We start from the raw sequence: 24740 nt of genomic DNA on the forward strand, positions 1-24740 counted from the left end.
TGTACAAAAGCAGAGGGGGTGATTCCTGACACCAAAACAAACAAAAAGTTCCAATAAACATAGGGCGAAAAGTGCGTCGTTTACGTGTGATAGGCTACCGAAAGCGTGGGAATACAAACTTTGGAGTTAAATATTGCACAAACTACAGATCGTAGGCTTGATGCGGCATGATATCGTCAAAGGATCCTAACCTGCTTTATCCAAATATGCAGTCTTTTTAAATTTGTGCAGTCGCGTCGCAAGGGATTCTCCAAAGGACGTTAGAAATTCCCGAACATCGTATGACGTAAATTGAGTGGACAACAATATGCATGAAGATTTTGTATGTTGAAATACAAATCCCGACTGCGACTAACTTCAAATTGTCCCTACTTTCGCTTTTTATACGATCTTGCGATCCCTACTCTACTACGGAGGGAAAAAAAAGTTGACTTTCTGCGCTCTTGATTAATTGGATAATTTTTTTGAAAGCTGTAAAAGATAAATATTTGACTAATGCATATGTTTATATACACATATGCAACTTCCCAGCGCTAGTACTAACTACTATCTACATAATTATTAAATAATATGCTATCCACTTAATTATTAAACAATATCATATGAATAAAATTAATATTAATTTTACCTATAATTATATGTGTACATATTCAAAAGAATAAAATAGCAATGAGCCTGAAAGTACTCATTGCAGTATATATATATATATATATATATATATATATATATATATATATATATCATGTATGTAGATAAAACTATCACACAACTAGATATCATGTATGCACACAAAAAATCCTGACAATACAAGTATTTGATGGAGAAATGATCCCAATAAATTCCTTCAAATAGGAAGCATTTCATATGTCAACGGAATAAAAAAAAATCACTGGTAGTGGTGATCAGTCTTTGAAAAAGATAAAATTCGTTATGTTAAGTTCTGACCTGTTAAGCCCCTATTCTAGAACTGCTTCAAATTCGAAAATGGTATTATTCCCCTTGTTTATCTTCATTTTTAATATTCCCGCGCAAATAGCAGCTTGCATGTGTGTCTTAATTTCTCTCATTTTCCATACTTTCATTCTCACCGTCGTGATTAATACCATAAGAAAAGAGTGATTAACTAACCAGACTCATCATCATCAAAACACCGAACACATATTTCAGACTTTGACCGTTTCTGATTTTGAAAACGCTCCTATGTACAATATAAGTCAATACTCTGCACCTTGTATATCACATCGTTATTAACAAATCATATATAATAACTTTCTTTCAGTAATAAGTAAAAAAAACTTCTTGTGAGTCTTACTTAAACGTTTGGATTGCGAGCAAGAAAATTTTTAACAAATCTATTTCTTTGCAAACCGATAACAATATTGATTTAATAGGGCGCCAATACTTTTACGAGGCACCATATTGTTTACTCATTTTCAACACTTTTTTTCTTATTGCTTGTTCGGCGCCCTCTTGCTACTATCGCCTCCCCTCCCCCCGTAGCTACGGCTCTGGGTGTGGTATCTTCTCCGTCACGATGTAAGTTTTGTACATTTATTAATCGGTATACACAAGTATCATTTTCTGACAGAACAGTTGCACTAAGTTGCAATCTCGCTATCTTCGATTCTGGACAATGAACACAATGACGAGGGAACATCTACCATTTCCGACTTCAATTTCGTTTTATTACATCACCATGTGGTGCGCAAGCTCAACGACTGTGATTACAGAGGTAATGGAGGAGTACAAACATGACGAATTGGCAGACATTGATCTGGCATACGGGAAAGCGGATGGTAATGTCCGTGTGGCACAACGGCTGTGCAGACAACAGTTTTCTAATCTCAGAATTCCACACCACGCAACTTTTTCCATTGTAGATCGAAGATTACAAGAAACAGGATTGCTGAAAGCGCACAGGCCCAATGCTGGACGAAACAGAACCGTACGGACTGTGGCTTTTGAGGAGGAAATTCTTGCTCGAGTTTAGAGGAAATCGTCCACCTGTACACGGGTAGTAGCTGCTGAAATTAACACCCATCATCGGCAGGTGTGGAACATGCTTCACGAAAATCAGATGTATTCTTTCCACGTCCAAAGGGTGCATGCATTACACGCCGCTAATTATCCACGTAGACGGGAGTTTGTCCAGTGGCTACGCGATCCATGCTAATACATCCCGCTTCATGTCTCGTATTCTCTTCACAGATAAAGCTATGTTTTCCCGTGATGGAATGGTGCACACTCACACACAACATTTGTGGTCTGAGGCAAACCCATTTGGAATGCCAACTCGTGTCCATCAGGAACGGTGTTCTGTGAATGTATGGGCATGAATCAGACCGTACCTACTACCACAATGCCTGAGCAGGTGCGAGTACCGGATATTTTTGAAAGAGATTCTGTCTAAACTACTAGAGACTGTGCCACCGGCTGTTCATCGAAACATGTGGTTTATGCACAACAGTGTTCCAGCACATCTGCTGCGGAGGTGCGAAATTGTCTCAACGCATCCTTTCCGAGCAAATGGACGGCAGAGAAGGACCGGTATCTTGGCCACCTCGCTCATCCGGCCTTAACCACTTAATTTCTTTTTCTGGGGCCATATGAAACTACTAATATTCACCCCTCTGTTTTTGTACAACGAATTTAGCGCCATACTGTGTAACGTCATCAGAATCAATTTGACCACACTAACGCGACAAAAGTAACTGTTCTCAAAAACAGCACGAATTTTCTTGGTTACCTGATAATATTGCACCACGATATATTCCACATACAGGACGTAAAGCATGACCACCCCTAGTCATTTCAAGATGAGTTTCATGTTTCCTTCTAAACGTAGCTTCTCCTGGAATAGCATCCACCCTTCAAATAACTAACCCCTCCCTACCATGGTATCTCCTAAATCAGCTCATGCCATAAAGTTGTCTTCCAACTGATATTAAGAGTTTTATTCTAAAATTTAAAGCATCAGTAAAAGTGCTCACACAGTACAAACTCTCAATTGTTTCAGTAACATCGAAATAATTTTAATCTGAATAAAGTTATACCGAAAAACATAACATTTAGCCTTATTATAATATCTGGGTGGACGGTTTCTAATAACGCAAACTGCATTTCTGTCAATTTCAAATATTGAACTGAAACCGAACAAAACAGTCTTCAAAAAGAACACAACAGTTCTTAAACCGAACCGAACAGTTTACAAACCGAACCGTTTCAAAACCAAAGCGAACCGTTCCCAAACCGAACCGATCCCAAACGGTACCGAACATTTCCCAAACCGAACAGATTCCAAACCGTACCGAACCGAACCGGACCGGTTTGAAGTCCAACCGATTGATTCGGTTTAAACTACAAACCGAACCGAAACTGGTTCTTGGAACACCCCTACCTACAGTGGATCGTCTCCTTTAGCCTAAAGGGCATAAGATTTCATTTTATTTTCACTTTTTCCTGTAGTGGATTCTACAATTAAAAAGAAAATGCCTTTACAATATTCATTCCTTACAAGTCTTATGTTCTGTTCGGCGGTGCCTATCTTTATTGGTTTTCGAACTGGCATTTAATTAGTTGTCAGCAAGTGTAAGTTATGCAACCAAACATATAGGAACTTGTTGGTTGCATAACCACCTTGTGAAGTTCCTGAAAGTTGTACATCTTGTCATATATTGTACGAGTTTCCTAAATTCAAACTGGCAAACAGGAATAAAAAGCATCATAAACTAAAATATATATTTGTTTAGGTATAGAATTTCACTTACACCTTGTTCTCCGTTCGGGAACAGTTGAGAACTTCATACATATATTTATTCTCTTAGAATCTAATTGAGCTGAGCGAAGCGAAGCTCTTATACTCGGGTTAGCCGTTTGGTTGTCCGCAAACTCCTCCTAGACCGTTTGGCCGATCTCAACCAAACTTAGCACGCTGATAGAGTATGTCGTGCTGAGTGACAACATAGGTGGAAATCAAAAATCCGATGTACCATCGAGGAATAATGACCGAAAAACGCTTGCATAGACTTAACATGGGGGAAAAGTTTTCACGCGATTTTTTTGTCAACAATTAAAAATGGCATTTATTATTGCATAATGGCCAGGAATGATTACGTAGTTTAAGCTCGCTCAGCTCATTTCATTGCAATCGGGTACATCCATTGCATTCCTAGTATAAGTAAGGCTTACAAAATTAAAGCCGAAAACGGTCATATTGGGCATGATGTTAGTTTAATGGTAGTAAAAGTGCACTATTTACAGAATTTGATGTATTTATTTATATCGTGTCAATGTATTTGAAATAGGAAATTTGGATATAACACTTTCAACCTTCTCTTGCAAAAGGTGTCTACCTATTTTTAAAAAGAAAAAGGTAAAAGAAAAAACTGTAATTAACTTAAGTTCTAGTGTATGCATGAATTCTAAACTATAATTTTGTTCCACTAGGTGTAAGAACTTTTAGAAAAGTTATTATTAATACAATTAAATATTCACTAACGTTTTTACCGTTGAAGATTTCTCTACTTGTTCTAATAACAATTTGTTCGAACTAGAAAGCCCATTGTGTTCACCGATTTACCCTTTTTCTTTTCTATAGTGTGATCGATTACTCTTAATTGTTGATTTTTTAAAATATATATTTTCTTCTTCAGAATACAGTAATTAAGTTTTTGCGCGTTATAATTGGGAAAGAAAGGGAAATTACTGTTATTTCTTCATTAAACTTCAAATGTTTACAAAATGCCCAAATTTCTCACGCAAAATAGTTTTTCCAGCTCTTGCATCTCTACATGCAACACTTACGTACACTTGTCCTACTAGTATAAATCCTAATAACAGATAATACAATTTTTTTTTTCTATTTTTCTATTACATCTAATCTTTAAATAAATTAAAGTACTAGGTTGTTCAAGAAATAAATGGCTGTTTTCATACAGCACTATTATTGAGTTCTAAAATAAAGAAAACAAATATGTTGCTTTCAAAATAGTCTCTGTCTGCAGTTACACCTTTAATTAACGATTCACAACTCTCAACTCAGTCCTGGAAAGAAGTGGCATCCTGAGGTAATGGAAGGCACTTTCGGTATCATGCCTGTTTCTCATCGAGTGGCCTACAAACCTGAACATGTGATAGTCTGTTGATGATGTCAGAACTATAGGAGGATGCAATATTTTATACTTTTGATTACATTATTTTTACCATGTGATTTAGACTTACCCTGCAAGATGTTTCTTACTGCTTTTTTTCTGTCAAAGTAAAATTAAGTAAAGCCTCATTTTGGTGATGATAAACTAAAAATCAACATGCCATTGTACATGATCATTCGATGTTGTTTATGATGATCAGTCATGTGGGATACAAATGAACATTTTTCCACTTCATTTATTTGTTGCAGATGGTCTGAAATGGTTTAAATATAGATGTTGACTGTCCGGCAAATTCCTGAAGATAGTGTACGGATTTGCTCTACACATGCTTTAAAACCTTGTCAAATACTTTTGACCTGTGTCTTCTGCCTTCATTATTTTCTCCCGCATCGGAGACTTAGAACCCGGAGTAAAATCTTTCGCAACAGCGACGCACTTTCCGATCTGAAGTTTACTCTCTGCTTCATACCCTAATCAAATTAAGATACGATTCTGCCGATTGTGCCCTAGTTTGAATACATGCAACAAAACTATGCATGCAACTCATACAGATCACTCTTCTCCAACATACTACATAAATCACTTTAACATACTCTACTGCATCTGCAGTACTTTTTCTGGCACAGTGACTACTTGGGAGGTGCCTTCAATTGACATTATTAACAGTTTCTTTGCTCAAGCACACTCGGAGTCACGAAGGCTCAATGTGGACATTTGAGTTTCGACTATTAACCTAGAGTTATGTAACTAATTGATACTTTATACAGCCAACGTATTTACCTGCCGACTTTGCAAGACCCATTGGACTAAATCCTTTGTTCACTGCTTCTTCCTTTTGTAAATTCACCTTCTGGCCCGTGAGAAGTGTTACAAGTGGCGTATCTGGCTCGTGGACACCGCTTTGTCTGCTGAAGTAATGACAGCATTCAACAACTTGGAAAAACAACCTGAAATTATTTTTAAAAAATCGGAAAACGTTAGGTCTCTGCGTATTTCTATAAAGAAATATTGTACATTTATTGCATTAAACTCTGTAATTTTCCTTTTGGTATTTTCATGCAATGTTGCGATTCCTTACTAATGAAGATAAGATTCTGTAGAAGGTGTTTCATGGAAAAAGATTTCTGGTATCTTTTAGGTTCAAACATCTTGTGAAGTGGATGAAAATATCGAGACATGCTTGTTTGAGTTAATCATAATTTTGAGCTATATTTCATTAACCATACTATATGATGTAGTCATGCTACTGTTATAATCAAGAGCTTAATAGGCTTTGAAACTAAAAATAATATCTCCCAAAGATTCTAAAATATTAAACATACCTGTCAGAAGATTCCAGGAGTGTTATTTCGTAACAATGGATTACAAATACTATATTTAATTCATAGATAGGGCAGAAGAGGGACATTGGGAGGTATGTTTTTTCAGCCTTTTTTCCCCCCCTCACACGTTGCTTTTTCTAGTTTTTAAGAACTGATTGTATGTTGCAGGTTCTTCTACATCTACTGTGGTAGTGGTAAGCCTTTGGCATCTTTATTTTTAATGCTGCAACATTTTTATTGTTGTTGGTCTGATTTCCACCCAATTACCCCCAGGGGGATGCAAAATAATTAAAACCATTGCCGATACACATAAACCCGTGAGGGTGATTGGACGTAAATGAAGAAAACTCAAGCTTTCATTTGGTGTATATAACTTGTATTCCACTTAAAAACTAATAGTTTTATGTGGCCTAGAAAAAAAAATACCTTTGTTTATGCAAAATAAGAAGTTACTTAATTCTAAATCTCAAATATATTTGAATGCCTTTTCAACCCTTCCAGTTATTGTTTATAGCATAGTATATTGTCCTGTGAATTTAATCCAAAATGTATCACATACGAAAAAAATATAAGCGGTCAAAACTTTGACCGAAAACGTGAAAAAAATTAGAAAAATCAAAAGAACAGGCCCTGATATTCTAACAAACATAGGAGAAGGTAATAAGACTAACGCTAAATAACTATAAACTATTACAATAGAACATGTGTTGGAACTCTGGATTGATAAACAGGTTCTATTTACAGCATCAGCATTATTGGCATACGCAATAGCCACTGGAGGCTTATTTTGAATAAAATAGCGTCATAAGCACAATGCACTATAAAACAAAAGTGCAGACCATAAAAGACAAAGACAGCACAGCTTTTAAATGAATTCTAAGCAAAAAATGTTCACTTAAGGCATTTCACCCATTTACCCCCACTAGGAGGTAAAAATTTTACAAAGGACCCAAGACTGCTGCTTTTTACGGCACCATCCTTATGATGTTTTTAAGCAGCAATAAAAAATCTGACTCAAAACATTAACAGATGCGCGATTTATTGTGACTCAAACCAAAACACACACAAATCTGAAACTCGGTTTGATATATGTCGTTTCTCAACCAAATCAGTTTTTAGTTTTTTGTCATTATTACACCCTCTTAAAGTTCATCCATTTTTTTTTCTGATCAACATCTACCCACACAAAATTTTGATGTAATTAAATTCCATAAAAGTATACTGAAATGCAAATAATATAAATTTTTAAAAAATTTTCCTCCCAATTACCCCCTTCATCCAATTTCCCCCTTCTACCCTATAGATAATTTCAGAATTTTCGAAGTAGATACCAGCAAGAATACTGTAGTATTTCAATACATACATCATAAAGATGCATGTTGGATGTTATATGCAAATATGTGAAGAAATACGGACACTTTGAGAGTGTAATGAAATATTTACCCTGATATCTGGAATATTCTACAAGTATTAACAACCCAAATCAACTCCATCCACAAAGAAACTTTTCTTCATTAACGAGAGTCAAATTTCATCTAACACTGGGCCAAACCTGATTTGATAGCACAGATTTTATTCATGTCAACTCTTCTGGATCAGTAAGAGAAATTATAAAGAAGTTTTCAGCTACAAAACTACTGCATTTGTTAGGCAACAGTTGTATTTCAGAAATTATACATTCACTTGGAATTAGTAGCATACTACGTGTTCGCGTCTTGAAGATTTGTGTCTGTCTGTCTCTAAAAAAGAAATTTAAAGTTATCTCACATGCAGAATCGATGTGTATAATTAGTTAACCATTCTTATTCCCTGGGCTACGATTGGTGGATTATAAATGTAACTGAACATTTTCGACTTATACTCAATCATACCTATGGCTTCTAGTAATTGTTATTAGTACAAAGATAAATATACCTTAAAAATGCGCTGATTCAAACGCGTAATGAAATCAGATATATGTTTTTCGTGTAAATGGAATGTTCAAAGGTAGCACATTTTAGGATACATTTTTTTGATAATTTGATATATATAAAACATACTGTCTTTCCAGAATTGTTATTATAGTAGTAGATCACTTTATTTATATATATAAGCTTAGCTCCATACATTAACTTCAAAAGGAAGGATATATTTTCTTAATTCGATCAGGGTGGCCACTCATTTGGAATTTCAAAATTCCCTGACTTTTCCAGAAATTTTCCGGTTTTCCAGAAAATTTCTAGAGAGATCTAAAATTGGTATATCATTGTTTTTCAAAGCTTAAACAGAAGCTACAAGTGAAATGCAATGTGGACTAGAGGATCATTATTAAAAAAAGAATCACAAAAAACACTAGCGAATATAAATAGTCTAATTTTAATCACTTACTTGCCTAATTTTCAATTCTCTTGTGTGTTTCTACTCCACTGTAACCAACTGCTGCACAGAACGAGAAGAGGAATGTCTATCCCTATCGCTTTCCAACCTTAAGCTTAATACTAGTCACAAAAGTACACACACTTACAGTCCACTACTAAAACAAAAAGTACTGGAACGAACACTACTATACTGAAATGTTTTAAAACCTCAAATCACAGATTTGCAGTTCACTAAAATCAAACTGAAGTTAAGACCACATCCACTTAAATGTTTTAAAACCTCAAACCAATAATCTCATCATCAATTGCAGACAGTTTCTCCTTGACATCATTCAACAACTTCATTTTCTTCGCCTCGAGTTCAATAACTTTATCCTTAATGACATTTCTCTTCTTCTGATTCTTCTCTTCCTCTTCTTGATTCCTCAAAGACTCAACATATACTCCATGAGCATTGCGGGCAGCATGGACAATCCTCTTTGTAATTGGAAACTTATCAATACCACCCACAGCTGAAATTTTATCATGTACCTGCCTGAGTGCAATTAGACTCAACTCGCTTTGATTTTCAATTAAACATTCTTTGTTGATTGAAAATCCCCTCTCCACACTAGCATTTCCATGAGATAAAATGAGGAGAAATTTCACAAAATCAGTTATATGTATTGAGCATGGGCCTAAATGCAACATCTCCATCCAATGGTCATCTAATCTCTTACTTTTCCTGTCATAATTCCTCATTGCTTCCAATACAAGAGCATTTTTAGCAAAAACTTTGAATTCACCTTGGATTTCATCAGCTAATGTTCCTGAAATCCAATTTTTGGATACTACAATTTCTAGGCAATTGGACAATTTCTTGCAGCTACAGTGTCATCCATAACAAACACACTTGGATCCAGGAAAGAAATTGCTCTTGTCAGGTTGAATTTTAGAGGTGACCTGTCCATTATTTTCAGTATGAATTTCTGACATCCTGCGCGAGTCTTGTCGAAATTCAATAGTCTGTCTATCCGATACGGTATTGGTTTTTCGTATAGCATCCTTTGATGTGTACCCAATGTTTACAAACTTGGCTGGCTTTAAGTTTTCGCTATTATTGAAATCAATCTTAACCAATGGCCGGCCTTCCAAAACACTATCTTTCACAAAACGACCTGCAACAGACAATACTATGGCCTGGAGCGAGTTGTAAAGGAAAGGAGCTAATGGAGCTTCTCCCTGAAATTCACGCAGGAAGAATTCAACAGTTTTTGCTAATGTTGTGAAAAAGCCAAGTTTTGCACCAAGCAGATTGTCATTTGTGAAATGTCTTACAGTATCAAAGCTTTTGCACTGTGGTACTTTCTTCTCATCAACAGCCCACTGTACGTATTTCTTTACGTTCGGTAATATTTCCATGGCCCGGGAAGCAACGTCCGAATTTTCTGTCCATCTAATGCTGCAAAATTTTTTCGGAAACACAGAAGACCCTGTGCATCTTATGTAATCTGCACGACGAGCTGGAACGTCTTTGAATAAATTATAAGACGCCCTTAGGAATTCTTCTAATTTCCAATCTGTTGCTTGCATGGCAGCTTTAAAAGCACAATTCATAGTATGCAGCCCACAACTTCCAATATCAAGAAGAATTGGATCTGAAGGTGAACTTGCAAGATCTTTCTGCAGGTCACTTAAAAATTTGAAGTTAACATGTGGGCCATCCATCGAAACTTGAATAATTTTCTTGAGGTCCAAACCTAAGATATCATTCTTGAAACTAACTTGAATGTCTGCTGACGTCGAATGTCCGAGGAACACTGAATTTAAATATCTTGCTGACACTTTGTTTCTTTCATTGTCCCAAAACTGAATCGTAAGGTCCATTTGCTGCTTTTGCGAGACTTTGTTAAGGCTTTCATCAAACCCAATAACATAATGCTTGCAAGCTTCTATTTCTTTGAGAAGATCACCTTTAAAAATTCGTCCAAGACCATGAACGATAGTATAAGCTAACTTGGTACGTTGTAATTGCATCTTACTACAAATTTCGCTATCAGGGAACATGAGCTTGAAATTTGTTAGCCAGTCGGGAAGCAGATCGGAATGACAAGTGTTGCATTACTGCCTGCAAACACCACAGAACTTCAGCTTTACTTTAGTATTTTAGTAAACACTTAATTTGTTACATATACATGATACCACAACTCAGTGAGAGTGAAAAATGTGGCGTAACGGGTGTTACAGCAATTGGACGTGTACTTTCAGATGCATGCAAAGTTAAGCCAAACTCTGCGAATGTCCAGATCAGAATTTGTTTCCGATTATGTGTGCACTTTTCTGAAAGTATGATGTTGTGAATATTAGAATCAGAAATTCCATAAGTGTAATGGCTTTTATTTTAAAAAATGTTCAATACCATAACGGGTGTTACACAAATTGTAACGGGTGTTTCACAGTGCGAATGAACTTAAACCAACTTCACTTTTAATGAACATATTATGTAAAGAACAAAATATTACAATGTTAATAGATAAAAAATACACATGTAGTACAGTGTAGGAAATAAAAACACAAAATAATAAACATATAAATCAGAAAAATGTAGGAAGTTTCAGTATTAAATATATAGGTCTGTTGATACACTGATCATCAACAAAAGTCTATTTTTCTTATGTTTCAGTGACATTAACTCTGGAACTAAACTGCTACACAACTTTGTTATTCTTTAATTTTCATAATCGGATTTGGCAGTTTACCAATCACGTCATGAAAATGAATTAGTGCCGTGCTGGGAAAATCAGCGCCCGGGGCCAGAGTATACGACGGCGCCCCCGTACATTTTAGTCGGGTCGACAGACCAGCCGCGAAGCGACACTATGGTTGGGGCAAACCATGAGAAACTTTTCCAAAATAAACCCTGCTTTTCCTTGATTTCGAGGATTTTTTATTACTTTTTTCCTTCCATTTTATATATGTGGACATGCATTTTCCTAACATGAATAACATTATAGGACCAATTCTATAACAGGAAGAGGATTTAAATGCATACTAATTTGTACTGATATGTGAGGTATTTTTTTCTCTCTTTTTTCTTTCCTTTTCTTTTCCTACCGAATTTTTGCCCCTTTACTTCGGCGCCCGGGGCCGTCGCCCCGCTAAACCCCCTTACGGCACGTCACTAGTATACTTTCTAAACTTCGGCGTAGTTCGAATTCCTTTTCGCCACAAGATTTCAAGAACATAACTCTAATATCACAATTTTCGTCCGAAAATCCTTGACGGATTTCAACTTGACGATAATCTTTGTTACTTTTTTCATCTTTCATTGCCAGCAAGACAACATTCCAACACAAACATCTTTCCGCAAAGGGCTGATCACAACTTCATTCGGAGTCTGCGTACACATCATTGTAGTGTAGGGTTTTTCTGGTTTCTTAATGAAAATCTGTCGTGCTGCAGCCTCTAATGATTTGCTAAACGAAGACTTCCAAAGCAGCGTATTGGGCTTCTGATAAAGAAGTAGACCTCTGGTATGTAATGAGTACTGAATTAAAATACGGCACTTTTATGCTATTTAATCACTACCCTGAGTATGCGACTTAACGGGGGAATGAGAGGGAGTCCCCCATCGTACGATATCTCCTAGATACTATATTCTCTGGAGTGCATTTCATCACCTCCGGTATAATGTCTCTTAATTTCGCCCACTGCTCATCCTTACCATAATTTATGTCTTCAGAAGAGGACCCTCTATAACTTTACTAACTTCAAATTCCCTATTTAGAGCCCTAGAGCTAGCCTAAGTGCACAAAATATCACTTTTAAACCAAGCTAACAATTCACGTGTAACACCCGTTACATTGGCAATGTAACACCCGTTACGCAGTTTTTGCCTATTAAATTATAAATATAATGATATTTATTTTCTTGTTGTATTGCCCATGTGCTCATTTTTACTTCTGCAAAAGATAGACTACTTCTGACTTTTAGTACAAGTTGTATAGAAAAAAATATATCTTTTTTGTAACGGGCGTTACATAATTACCTTGGTACCAAAAGTAGTCAAATAGTAGACTACTTAATATACTAACAGCTCTAAAACTTCTGAGCTTCAGTTCCTAAGGTGTACGTGCTTGTCTACATCGCAGTTCAACTGAATCAAATGCTTATCATGTGTTGTTTAGGGGTGTCCAATATTGTTGGTAAATTCTCCCTTCGACTGGCTTCGTACAGCATAGAATTTTAATCGCTCAAAAAGACAAAAACTAAAACGTTTTAACAAGAAATCGATCTGCATAGTAAATTTTGAACCTTTCTGTTCATTTTTATATAAATAACGAGCAAAATATATTTAAAACAATTTTCTGTCCTCAAGCTCATATTTACGTGGAATGGCCGATATATATATATATACTGAACCGGATGGTTAGCGCGTGTGCGTACGATGCACGTAGTTCCGGGTTCGATTTCTTGTGGACACTCAAAAGTTATGGTGTTGGCCCAGAGAGTATGGAGAGGACAATTATGGAGCTACCTGTATTAAGAAGTAGCGGACTTCGGTCTAGAAAGCCGGCATTAACAACTTTAGGTAGGCCCAGGTCCCAAAGGTTTTGTCGTACCAGCAGTGGCGTGTGGTGGTTATGCAACCGGGGAACAGGTCGACATAGATGAGAAATATTGTGTAACAAAACAACGGAACTGAAGTAAATGAGCACTATTAAAATGTGCTTTTAAGAAATCAGAAAATTTTGTTTGTAGCTGATTTTTTTTAGAACAGTAGTACATGCAGTAGCGGAATTGGGTGTAAAAACTAGGGGGAGGGGAATGCCATTACTTCAAATTGGTGGTCAAAAGGTCAAATATCTGTAAAAAAAGCAAATTAATCGTGTGTCGCAATTACTGCCGCCACTGAGTACAAATGCATGTGAAATCCACACAGTTTTTGATTCCACATAGAAATACACGCATTAACCAAAATTCCACACATTTTGTGGAATTCGACAAACATTGGGAACTCTTCCGGCAGAAATACTCAACTATCGTTCAGCCTTTATATTAATCACGTGACTACGAAAACGGGATGCAGGGGCGCAGCCCCGAGCGAATTCTGGAAATCAAGCAGCCATCGAACTAAACAAGTGTGTTAATTACAAAATGGTCCCGATTTCGCTCCAGCTCAATTCATGGGCAGCACTAAATGACAAAAGAATATGAAGAAAGTATGCGCAGCCCAAACCAGCAGAGCTAGATAAACGAAACCTGGAACGAAGGAGAAATCTGGGGGCGAAGCCCCCAGCGACCGGAGCTATTTTGTATATAAATAAACCGGCTAAATGGCTAGGAATACAGCAGGACGTAAATTTTCCCCCGAGTAAAAATTCCATGTTTTTCATCAAAATCCCCTGACTTTTCCAGAATTAAAAAATTCCCTGACTTTTCCCGGTTTTCCAGGTGAGTGGCCACCCTGTTCGATTCTATATTCTCTAAGATCAGGCGAAATACAGAGCAAGACCATTTCATCTTAAAGAGAGAAGTTACAGGCTTCAAAACTATTAAATTTTAACTGAAGCAACACGAAACATAGCATTAAATACAATGAAATCTCCCTGAACTACCACCTTTTTTAAGTCGACTATTTCTCTCATCACGACTGGATTTTACTGAAACGAAATTATATTTTCGTAAGAACAACAATGCGTTAGAACCTTCTTTAAGCATACCACCGATATGTCCTGGAAAATATTATTTCTACCCCCCTTACGACGACCACTTCATCATAAATATGAAGTTGGCGAACCCTGAAGGTCATAAAAATATTTAGTGTTTCGACGGGTCTGCGACACAAACTGATTAACACAGTCCTACAAATACTGCGGCGGTGACCACGTTTATTTATTTATTATTTCCCCTAAACTGTTTTAGTTGTGACAGGATTTGTAAAGTGTTCTGTAAGTTTGAAAGTCTCTCAAGGGTTTAAAAACAACTACCTAGGTGTCGTCAAATATTTTGGTTCTTTTATTCTAAATTATAACTGCACAATACAGCCTTTTAAAAACTTACATTAATAGCATGCGTGTTTGTACTTGCAACATTTTTTTAATTTTTTTTTTATAACTAGCATGTTAAATAGTACAGTAGAGAAGTTAAAGTGTAAGCTGAGGTGTAATAATGTCAATTATGGCCTTCTTCCCTAACCATTACTTGAGTGATACCATTCCCCATCATACACAACTTCATTCCTCTAATACAAATTATTCCCAAATAATCATTCTTGAAAGTGCAACAGATTCTGTAATTAGACTGCAGTCCTCACGTTTGAGTTTTAATCCCTAATTTGAAAACTCTTAGTGTATTATTGCTTTCCGGCCCTCAAGACGACCGGTTTTAGTTCAAAATTTTAAGAAGTTGCCTTTATTGTATACATGCAACTCAAGATCACTCACCATGCTTCCTTGTCCTTCTTCTTTGGATATTTTATTAAAGGAAGAGGTAATCTTTCGTGGCTTCGTTGTGCTCTCAAAAATCTATTGCCTCTTTGAAACTGAGCTTCCAACCATCGAATAGCTTCTCTTGCTCGACCACTTTCCCTTTTCAGCTCATCTAGCGCTGAAACAACTGAACATAAAAGAAAAATAGTTCAGCAGCATGTTTTCAGTAGTTCACCAGTCACTTACCATATGTTTTTACATTAATTGTCAATGAATTTGAGTTTTAGTGTATAATTTCTTATACTACTAATCTTAATTTAAATTTTCCACATACATTTAAACTTAAGCATGTTTGTTACATCAAGAAAAAACAGCAGTATCTAAAATAGACTTTCACATTATTAGTGTCTACAAGACACTTACACTATTAGCATATATGGAAGATTTTTTAAATCTTCAGTTCCTTCATGAAGAAATCGCCGTGACGATTTCTTCTATATTTACAACCGGTTGGTCAATAGGTTTTATTTCAATTTTAGAACTCTTGCACCACAAGTGCAACTGTGTTTATGCAAGTGGATCAATCTTTTATGTGAGTGACTTAATCTGGTGATCAAGGGCCAGAAGAAGTGACTGAAATTGTACAGCAAAACTTACAGATGCAATCAACGAAGCATTCCACTTAACTTTTTAATAATTTGATTAAACTGCGTCAATTTCTATCTTTAAATAAAAATGAACCTAAGACTTAACAACGTGAAGCTCAAGAAAACAAATTACAATCTATCAATTACTCGTTAAAATACATGTAAGCACTGATATTAACCCTTAACGAGTTTTCGTAACCATTTGGCTACACATTTTTTGATCTTGCCTATTACGTTTGGAGACTATTATTTTTAGGTATTGTTCCTTGTGGTTTATGTTGTACATACTTTCAGCGATCCAGAGAAGCTATTACCTCCTGGTGACAACTCTGGTAAATTTTACGCGGAAGGTAGTCTGTGGATATATTGTTTTGCAAGCAATGCCGGAAACAAACAGAAAAGATAGTGAACCGTTAAGGGTTAAAGATTCATACAGACAAATATATTTATCTTCCTGTGAGAATGAACTGTTTATATTACGTAGATTTTCATTATTGGAATAATTCTGGATTATTAGATGACTTTAAATTCATAGTCGCCACTTTGTTCTGACAATATCTTCGAAATGAATAGAACGATTTGAATAGATCTAGTAGCTCACAGAAAATGTGATTTTAAGATATTTCTTTTAAATGTATGAAATGTTCTAAATCTGTCCTGTAATTACGTAAAAGTAAATGTTTAAAGAATACCCGTTCAAGCAGGCAATTTGCTCTAAGAAAATGCAAATATTTCTTCCTAAAATAAAAGTCCTCTTCATTGGTCTAGCGGCTAGCGCGTGTGACTCTGGTCCACATAGATTCAGGTTCGCTTCCTGGTGGGAGAGCACTGAAATTTCAACGCGTTTAGATGGTTCAGATTCTAACTGAAACATTGGTTCACATCTCATACGGTCTCGGTGCTGAAGAGACATACATAACATACTTATTAGAATCAAGATAAGGCATATTTTTTCAAACGTGCATAGTTACTAGCGACATGCACGGAGTTCACCATTCATAAATTTTCATGTATGTTTAATGCACAGAGTGTGCACAGCTACTAGCGACATGGACTGTTTTCATCTTTTCATCTCTTCATGGACTGTTTTAGAAATCTTCGCATGTGTTCAATTTACACAAATCAGATAGTATTAATATCCTAACATTAAACTAATCATCTAGGAAGCAACCGTAGAAGTCTCCCCGCTCATACAATAGTAAGTTTCTGCGTATTCACTGATATATGTTTGTGTGTACAATATAAGTGCGTAATTACGTCCATATAAATTCTCTATATGTCTATTACCTGTTGCTACAGCAAGAAAATGAATTTTACTGACTTCATCACAAAAAAAAAAAAAAAAAAAAAAATTACTACACTTACCTACGGTAGGAATAAGGACAATAAATTTTCGAGCGCCAACTAACTGTTTTACAAGTGAAATATGGTGTATAAGAGCATCACTGTCCACAACAAGATATGGCGAGAAATTGGCACCTCGACGTCTGACCCTGCTTTCCAAGTCTCTTACTTCGGCACGCAGCCATAGCTGACCCATATGCTGCATCAGTTGACGACGAGAGTCACCCGTCTATAAAATATATAGAAAATGTAATTAGTTATGAGATTTATAGCAGTTTATATACAAACATAACAATACACCATGTTACCTACTCGTCTAAGAAATTCTCTGAAACGGCTACAAAGCAATTTTAAGTTGGAAACAACAATAAAAGAATGTGGGCGGAAAATATCGGAGAAAGTTGCCCAGGGCTTATATTTACAAGTATCATCCAGTATATCTAGTTGGATGCTATATATATATATATATATATATATATATATATATATACCAAGATGGCTAACCGTAGTATTTGAACGCAGGATCTTTCGACTATGCGACATAAGACTCGATCCACTTTTATTATATATAAATTCAGTAGGTGATTCCCTATATCACATGAAAGAGAAAAGTTCTAATAAACATGAACGCCTTCTTTCAGTATAAACCGACGAAGATGCTAAACATCAGTTTAAACGCCCTGGCCTGAAAACTACGGTCCTACACAGGTGGTTCACGGAATTAACAGGAACTACTATGTGCTCTATATAAATGTGTGTTTACAATCCTCTGGTATCAATGAAACAAATGCTCAAGTAGTACAAAGTGCATCCCCGTACGTCACCTCCTTTATACATCTTGTTTTGCCGATAACAAAATCTGCCTAATTGCTGAAACTACACAATAAAATGGGAACTAACGACTGATATCATTAAAGTTCGACCGTTCCGGTTGATTTTCCTTTTAGAGTTGCCAAGCGCTATGTATTCTATTTCTCCAGTCTCACTCTCAGAATTTTGATTTCTAATCCCTTAAGTAGACCATTTCGAAACTTTTTCATGAAAACTTCTGAGGCATAAGAAAACCATTAAACTACAAAAGACGGACATATTCATCCTATAAGTTAATGGCAGTGGCGTAATGCTAACCATGTGGGCCCATCTGCAGGAATAATTTTCGGGTTCCCTAAATATATACAAAAAAAAAAAAAAAAAAAAAAAAAAAAAAAGAAACCTTCCGAATTTGTCTAAGAGCGGTATTCCAATAAAAACTTACTGGAACTAAATGGGTAACAATTGGTATGGCATATTCCAGGAAACAAAAATGCCAGTTAAGGCACTGATTATCGTTACTAAATTGTATATCTGTGAGTTATTCAATTATGCTGTTTATATTATTAGACAGAAATTAAATTTTCAGAGTTTATATTTTCGTCTTCTGCTCTAATATATATATGCTGAAATTACACCTTTTTCCTTCAAGGTAAATATTAACGCTTGGGGTACATTGTTGGGAGGGATGATTTCAGATTTATCTTGGAGGGAGAGGGCTTTGAATACACAGAGGGTGAAAAGTAGTACTGTGAAAATTGTACTCCACATTGAGCACGATCAGAAATGTGACCCAGACATTCCCTCCCATCTACCTTGGGCCACCCTGAAATGATTACTGATTGAGACTGTTGACTTCTCAAATGTTTAAAATTGTTGCTTTAGCTCATTTACGATTCTCTATAAATCTAAATTATGATCCACAAATAGTAGCACGCACATAGTTAATTGGTAATTTAAAAATACAGCATATTTCCGCGTCTACATAAATATTTATTCATGAAGTTACTTCTGATATAACAGCTTAGTTGATATGTCTAATATACGCAGTCTTGACAACATTCCTGCACATGAAACAGAAATTAAAGGTAAGCATCAATAAAATGACAAATCTAAGATACTAGGTGTTAGGAACAAACATAACTATTGGGGATGCGATGGCTAGAAGATAGAGCGTTCGTCTCTGGAGCGTAGGGTTCCGGGTACGATCCCAGCTCTCACCAAATGTGCTTAGTCGTGGGCAAACATTGTGAGCGTGGATTTCCTCGGAGTTCTCTCGTTTCCTTCCACTCTCGTCATTCTAGCGTTATCACCCATTTCATCATCGCAATCTTCAGAACTTTTCTATTTGTCGAAACTTCCGTAAACAGTTCGCCTCCTAAAAGTCGTGCTACGGAAACTTCAATCGACACGGCACCTCAAGACATCAACGAGTATCTGACGAAACTCGGATTCCCATTAACAACGATTCAACAATGTATCAGCTCTAGGGAAGACCAGAACATCGGTTATATACTGAACTGTAAAGTAGATGTCGAAACTTCCGAGGCCACAAAATTCTCCGGTGCTTTCACTACCAACGGATGGAGCACTCTTAGATCACATGCACGGCTGCAATTTGCAGCGTGAAATGCAGTGGAAGACATCTCACACACGACTGCCCGAAGATGAGACACTCGAGCAACTTGTGTCAACTGCAGAGGTGTCCATTCGGCAAACTGTCATGTCAGGGCTGCTACCACCTCAAGCAAGATAAGATATCCAGTGATAAACCAAAATCATGAGCCACTGTAACAAAGACTCCATATGCTTCCAGTTCGGAAGAAGCAAACCAAACAGCAGCACGTACTGCATACTAGCCATGAAAGTACAACCAACCGCAGCCAAACCAGTCACCAAGCTAACATTAACTACAGCAAACACACCAACTTACACCACGGCTGGAAAGTGAAAGGCATCAGCAAAATCAGCAAAAGAAAGTGAAATCACTCAAATGTTCAACAACACAATTGCATCCACGATCAAAGAATTCCTACAACTCTTGTACGGTCTCAACCTAGTCAATACTCATCAAGATAACTGACTTTGCAAGAGCATCGCAGCTTCTAATCCGGTATCAAAACTTAAAACGCTCTTACAAGTAAAGATTCTCTCCCAAGAATCGGGGATCCGGAAACTGCGCCTATGTTTAGATAGAGGAGGGCCACGAAGGAATACACAGCAACGGATAAATTCAGTATGGCCGCCCGAAGGTCATGCCACTCGACTTTTACAAGCAACCTCTCATCCAATTCCCATGGGGAGCTCCTTCGTGGCTAAGCGGTTAGCTTACGCGCCTTTGGCGTGGAAGACCCGGGTTCGATTCCCGGCGGGAGCTCATGTGGTTCGGATTCCACGTTAATCAGTAGGTCCACGTCTCATATACCTTGCTGCTGAACGGGACGTTAAACTCAAAATCAACTCAACCACTTCCCATGGGCAGATTGACTTAATGTTTTGCAGATTGATGTATGTATGAACACTACACATCTATTGCTTTGAAATTTCGCGGACGTTGAAGTATTGAACCCAATATGGCCGATCAAAATGTCAATGTGTCAACGACTCGTGTCTGGAAAACGAATTGTACTATGGAAGTACAGTATCACTAAACGTGTACGAAAACCGTTCTAGACCTTCCAATTGCGCTCTAGACCTTCCCAAATGAACAGTATATATTTGCGTGTAACACTTCAAACAGATAACACAAGCACTGGTAACGTTTTTAACTTACTGGCATTTCACTTGCAAAATCTGTTCCAGTGAATTGTAGGTGATTTTCATGCGAAACCACCTCAACTGTTTACAGTGTATATTTTATATGCGTATTTCGCGGCTATATTGGATACACGATGGAGAAATTGTAATCCATTTGTATTATTTTTCTCGCCTACTAGTGGTAATGGACCCTTACACCAAATTTCGTTTTTGTAGTACGAGCTGTTTGGTTCAGGATTTTGTTCGGCCATATTGGTTTTCAGATGGCGATATTTTGTACCGTTTAATGCTTTTCGTACACGTCTAGTGATACTGTACTTCCATAGTACAATTCGTTTTCCAGAAACGAGTCGTTGACACATTAACATATTGGGTTCAATACGTCAACGTCCGCGAAATTTCAAACCAATAAATGTGTAGTGTTTATACATATATCAATCTGCAAAACATTAAGTCAATCTGCCCATGGGAAGTGGATGAGAGGTTACTTGCAAAAGTCGATTTGCATGACCTTCGGGCGGCCATATTGGATTTATCCTTTGCTGTCGGCCCGGAATATTTCACCAGTATTCCTTCGTGGCCCTTTATCTAAATATATGCGCAGTTTCCGGATCCCCGATTCTTGGGAGAGAACCTTGACTTGTTAGAGTTACAGCAATACTTGTCGATGATGGATCCGACTAGAACCATCCTCGGCTGTAACATCAGAACTGCAATCTGGAATGCAGACGGCATCCAACACTAAACGACAGGGCTCATGGATTTTCTGTCATGGAAAACATCAATATGACTGTGCTCAACGAAACCCGTTTTAAGCCTCATATTATCCTGAAAATACAGAAAAACACCGCCGTACGATACAACCATATTGGACCCAAAGAATGTACAGCAATCGTAATAACAAGAACGGCCACTACCTCTTCCAGCCACGCAATTCATTGAAGCGATAGGGATAGCCATTCACCGAACGGATCACCACATCTCAGAACTGCATACTGACGACCAGGTAATCCAATCAATTCACTAGATCTTGTCAGTCTCCAACGTCTGGGGCGTAGATTCTTCACGGGATGGAACATTAACTGTACCCGACATAGAACTCCAGAATGTCCACCCACAGCTGTTGAATGGTACATCAAACACCGCGTCACCTAGACTACCTGCCAACAGTTACGACAGAAGACTCATTTACCCAGAAACGGAGGCTTTCCAAATGTTCTAGATATGGCCCTATCGATCAGTACAGCCGTAGCTTGCGGCTCACATGGTATTACGGCCCCACAGTCAGACCACACCCTAGTTACATTCACCAGACAAAATGTACCAGTGAAGCAATTTATCGACAAATCTTGGCAGAATTAGTGGACCCACGCCTACTAGTGGGAACACCAGCAGAAATCGATATACAAAGTATTTGTCTGGCTGATTCCGAAGATCAAACAGCATTAAAACTGTCGACATTAATCGAGAAAATCTAGCAACATCAGCAAGTAGATGCACAAGCTTAAGAACATTATCTGAAAAGATATGCCCAGAAGAAGTAGCAAAACAACCACCACCACAATACAAAACTATGAACTGCCTCACAACCGGGATGAAGAAGCAGCTTTAAGGAATCCAGCTCCAGAAATGGAACAAGAAGCTTTAGGAGTTGAAAGCGCTATCTCAAGACTTCCGAAAACTCATCAGAAGTCTCAAGGGTCAAACAAAAACACAACCTATACAACCACTCCGAAGTGCCAATAGCATAATATTCAACGCAAAAAAAGGCGAACTTCCTTTCAGACCATCTGCAGAACACTTTTCAAGAGATCATCATCCCTACCGGTGCAAATATCCAGGCACTAGTACATAGAAGACTTAGAAGTTTACACCAAGAATTCCTGTTCCCAACGGATTTCTGCACACCTCGCGAGATCACTTCACACTGAACTGCAGAATCAAATAATCTTTCATCGTTGGCACTGAAACAGCTCCCAGCACCTTTTGCCCTCTGTCAAATGCAACTCTCAAAGATACATTCCTTCAGCCTGGAAGAATATCCACATCATCCTGGTCCTAAAGCAAGGAAAACGTAGAACCGAGCTAACTAGTTACAGACCAATCACAGCCTACCTGAGAAAGGTTGTACAATGCTTCCTGCAGAGCCACCTTCTAAGTCAGCTGAAAAAAAAAAACATTCCCGCGCATCAACATAGCTTTGGGAAAGAGCACAGTACCAATCTGAAGCTAATCAGAGTGGTGGAGCATATCACCTACCGATTTAACACCGAAGGACACATATCGAGGTGTTCCTAGATACTTAAAAAGCCTTTAACATAGTTTGGCACACATGCTAGTGGAGGCGAATTGCCTCTTTTACCAGACTAAGCTTGCCCGTCATGGCTAGGCAACAGATCCTTCAGAGTTTAAGATAGCCATCTTACCGAACCACGGCAGATCCAGGTAAGAGTCCAGCAAGGATCTTGCCATTCCCTTCTCCTAGTTTCATATACACAGCAGATATCCCCACCACCCTCAACATCATACTCACCACCTTCTAAGACGACACAGTCATCTTTGCCGAACACAATAATCATCACTATGTAATGGTGTATCTGAGGTACCATATCTCCCAAATCGAAAATTCGACACTCTCCTGGACGATAAAAATCAATGCCAAGAACACGGCTTCAGTGAATTAATAAGAACACGAAAGATTGCCCCTGCAACTCACTTTCCACGCAACAATGCTCTAACCACAAAAGAAAGCCAACTATCTAGGCGTGCTGCTGGACCATTGCCTTACTCTAGCAGTCCATTTAACGGATGTTGCCAAAAGAGCAACAAAATAATATATAAATACTAGGATATTCCCCGTGGTACAAAGTTAGTCTACTGATATTTATGTAATATATACCCTATAGCTTCAATCAGTCAACATTTACGTTCAACATATGAATAAGAAGATATACCTTTCTTTCATAACGAATACTGAATGCGTATGTTCTACCGAATCATGAATTTCGAATTAACAAATTAAAAGAAAAAAATCGAGTTTCCTGTGTCAACAGAACTATAAAAACATGATCCAGTACATTCAATTTATTTATAAGCAAGGGACCATTAATGCGTAATGTGAACACAAAAATATAGAAATTCCTGACATGGCCTGTCAACACTTTCGTTATTGAGTTCACCGTAGGATAGTCACTTAACATGAAACATTAGAATATCTACGGACAAAAAATCCATACACAAAAGGCGAGTTGTATCTAAAACAAAAAAAAAAAAGTGTTTTTTTTTTTCATCTTGTCTGCTACATGTAACTGATTCTTTTCGTATACCTCCCCTTCTCATGTGCATATTGAGAATTCATAGTTATGTACTTGTATGTGTATGTACGTATGTGCGTACACGGGGTGTGGGAGAATATTTTCGTATGCGCGCGCGCGTGCGAGAGAGAGAGAGAGACGAAATGGTTGCGATGAGAAAGTCGGTATTTGATCATTCATACAGTGGAGCAGACGTGTGCTTCAGTCTGCATATTGAGAGCAGAGGTGAAAAGAGGCCCTGCTACTGTAATTGCGGTTTCTTTTTCTCTCGGCCTCTCTTCCGTTTATTAACGGGCCTAGTGTGTTGGCAGTACTCACACGTAATCAGTTAATGGAATGTTCTCATACCGGAACGGCGAGGCTCTCCGAATTAATAATGCATGCGTTTTTCTATGGGGGCTCCCTAGAAGTGTGTGTATACGCTTGTGTGAGAAAGAGAAAGCGAGAGATGTAGAACATATGAGCGTGTGTGTGTCCGCTGCTGGGGGAGGCTTTTGTTGCAAATGAATAATGCATTGTGCTTGCTGCCGGTCCCTTTTTTTCGTATCTACTCCTTTCTCTTTTCTGTCAGTGGACGTCAGGGAGGCCGACCATGAGTGAGGCTGCAATTGTTGCCTCTTACTCTTGCA

The 24740-nt window shown here is 37.6% G+C and overlaps 1 protein-coding gene across 2 annotated transcripts in view; it reads right to left on the minus strand.

The window, feature by feature from the left end:
• The window catches only part of Smg5 (Smg5 nonsense mediated mRNA decay factor), a 153223-nt gene that overhangs the window by 11543 nt on the left and 116940 nt on the right, over positions 1–24740 (minus strand). For both annotated transcript variants that reach the window (XM_081734090.1, XM_081734091.1), the window contains exons 12-14: positions 17252–17459; positions 15255–15426; positions 5931–6097 (exon numbers count right to left, since the gene is read on the minus strand). In XM_081734090.1, the coding sequence (XP_081590216.1) occupies positions 5931–6097; positions 15255–15426; positions 17252–17459 (547 nt within the window). The remainder of the gene's footprint in view (positions 1–5930; positions 6098–15254; positions 15427–17251; positions 17460–24740) is intronic.

This window comes from Thermobia domestica, chromosome 12, assembly GCF_964235325.1.
Source record: "Thermobia domestica chromosome 12, izTheDome1.hap1.1, whole genome shotgun sequence".
Taxonomy (NCBI): Eukaryota; Metazoa; Arthropoda; class Insecta; order Zygentoma; family Lepismatidae; genus Thermobia; species Thermobia domestica.